This window comes from Meleagris gallopavo, chromosome 5 (assembly GCF_000146605.3).
Source record: "Meleagris gallopavo isolate NT-WF06-2002-E0010 breed Aviagen turkey brand Nicholas breeding stock chromosome 5, Turkey_5.1, whole genome shotgun sequence".
NCBI lineage: Eukaryota > Metazoa > Chordata > Aves > Galliformes > Phasianidae > Meleagris > Meleagris gallopavo.
In genome coordinates this window covers 16,093,216-16,094,554 of record NC_015015.2, presented here as the reverse complement: position 1 = coordinate 16,094,554, position 1,339 = coordinate 16,093,216, and the positions used below count along the sequence as shown (strand labels likewise).

The 1,339-nt window shown below is 63.5% G+C and overlaps 1 protein-coding gene across 1 annotated transcript; it reads right to left on the bottom strand.

Moving 5' to 3' along the window:
* Positions 1 to 863: 863 nt before the first annotated feature.
* Positions 864 to 1,218, bottom strand: TIMM10 (translocase of inner mitochondrial membrane 10). Its single transcript, XM_003206325.4, has one exon. The coding sequence runs from the start codon at positions 1,149 to 1,151 to the stop codon at positions 951 to 953; it is 201 nt and encodes a 66-aa protein (XP_003206373.1). The 5' UTR covers positions 1,152 to 1,218; the 3' UTR covers positions 864 to 950.
* Between the last annotated feature and the right edge of the window lie 121 nt (positions 1,219 to 1,339).

Genomic DNA, 1,339 nt, shown 5'->3' with positions numbered 1-1,339 from the left:
CCTCGTGAAATATTGATGGCCCCGGCACCGCTGCTGCCGGCCGCAGGGCCCCAGGGCGCACGCACCACTCGCTGCGGCACGGATGGACGAACATACCGACGTTACACCCAGCAACGCCACCCCGTTGTCACGCCTGCAGCACCTTGCACACCCGGTGTTTGCACGACAGGCGCATGGTGGGGCGTAATGCGACCCACGAGCTGTGAGGACAGCGAGTGTGCGCACAGCCTGACCCACTTCCAGCCAGCTCCGGGGACGCGCTGGCACAGGCGCACTGCGTGTGTACGGATGGATGGACACAGAGTGCCCATCCCCAGGCCGGGGTCTCTCTGGGTGGGTATTCCTATTTAGCAACCCCGTGCAGGACACCTTCCCAGTGTCCCTGCACGTGTGCATATCTGTATGTGCAGCTCCAGGGTTGCCTCCATCCATGTGTCTCCCCCTACGTATCCCCATGTGGGTGTCTCTGTTGGTCCCTTTCCAGGAGTGGAAAGAGCATTTTCCCTCTCCAGCTGTCCATATCAGATATCCTTATGTGACTGTCCCAGCAACAGTCTCCATAGAGGTGTGGTGTTTTCTCACTGGCCCCCCTGCAAGTGTCCCTTTGTGGCCATTTCTCCATTCCCCCAGTGTCCCCCCAGCAAGCAGAGTGAGGGGCACAGCTCTGTTCCTGATCCCATAAGGGACAAGGAAGGTCCCAGCCTATCTCTGAGGCTGACGTGGGCAAGGCAGGCAGCCTGGGGTGCCCCCCCTCCAGGAGGTGCGTATGGCAGCCGGGCCCCATGCAAGGCTGTCCCAGCAGCACACCCAGTGGTGGGAACACGAGCAGGTTAGCAGGACAGCCCCTGACACAGGACCACAGATGGGTTTGGGGGGCCCAGGGAAGCAGACAGATGGCCCAGAGCCTCCAGTTTATTGGTGTGGTGGGAAGGGGGGTCTGAAGGGAGGGTTCAGGCAGTGCCAGTGCCCTGCTGCATGCGCTTGAGGAGCTCCTCGTCCTGCAGCGACAGCTCCGTCAGCTTCTTGCCCATCCGCTCGTGGACATCCAGGTACTTGGCCACGCAGCGGTCCAGGCACACGCTCTCGCCCTTCGACAGCTCCGCCTCCTTGTAGTGGGGGGGCACGCACTTGAGATGGCACGCCTGCGTCATCCTGCGGGGCAACACTGTCACACCGCAACAGTTCTGCTCGGCACCCACAGTACCCTCCCTACCCCCAGCATCCGCAAAGCCCCCGCTGCCTCCACCCGCGACGTCCCCCCCCTCGCACTCCCAGCACCTCCCGCCCTCGGGCACGCCCCCAGGCCCCGCCCCGGCCCTTCATGCCGCGCACCTGTTGT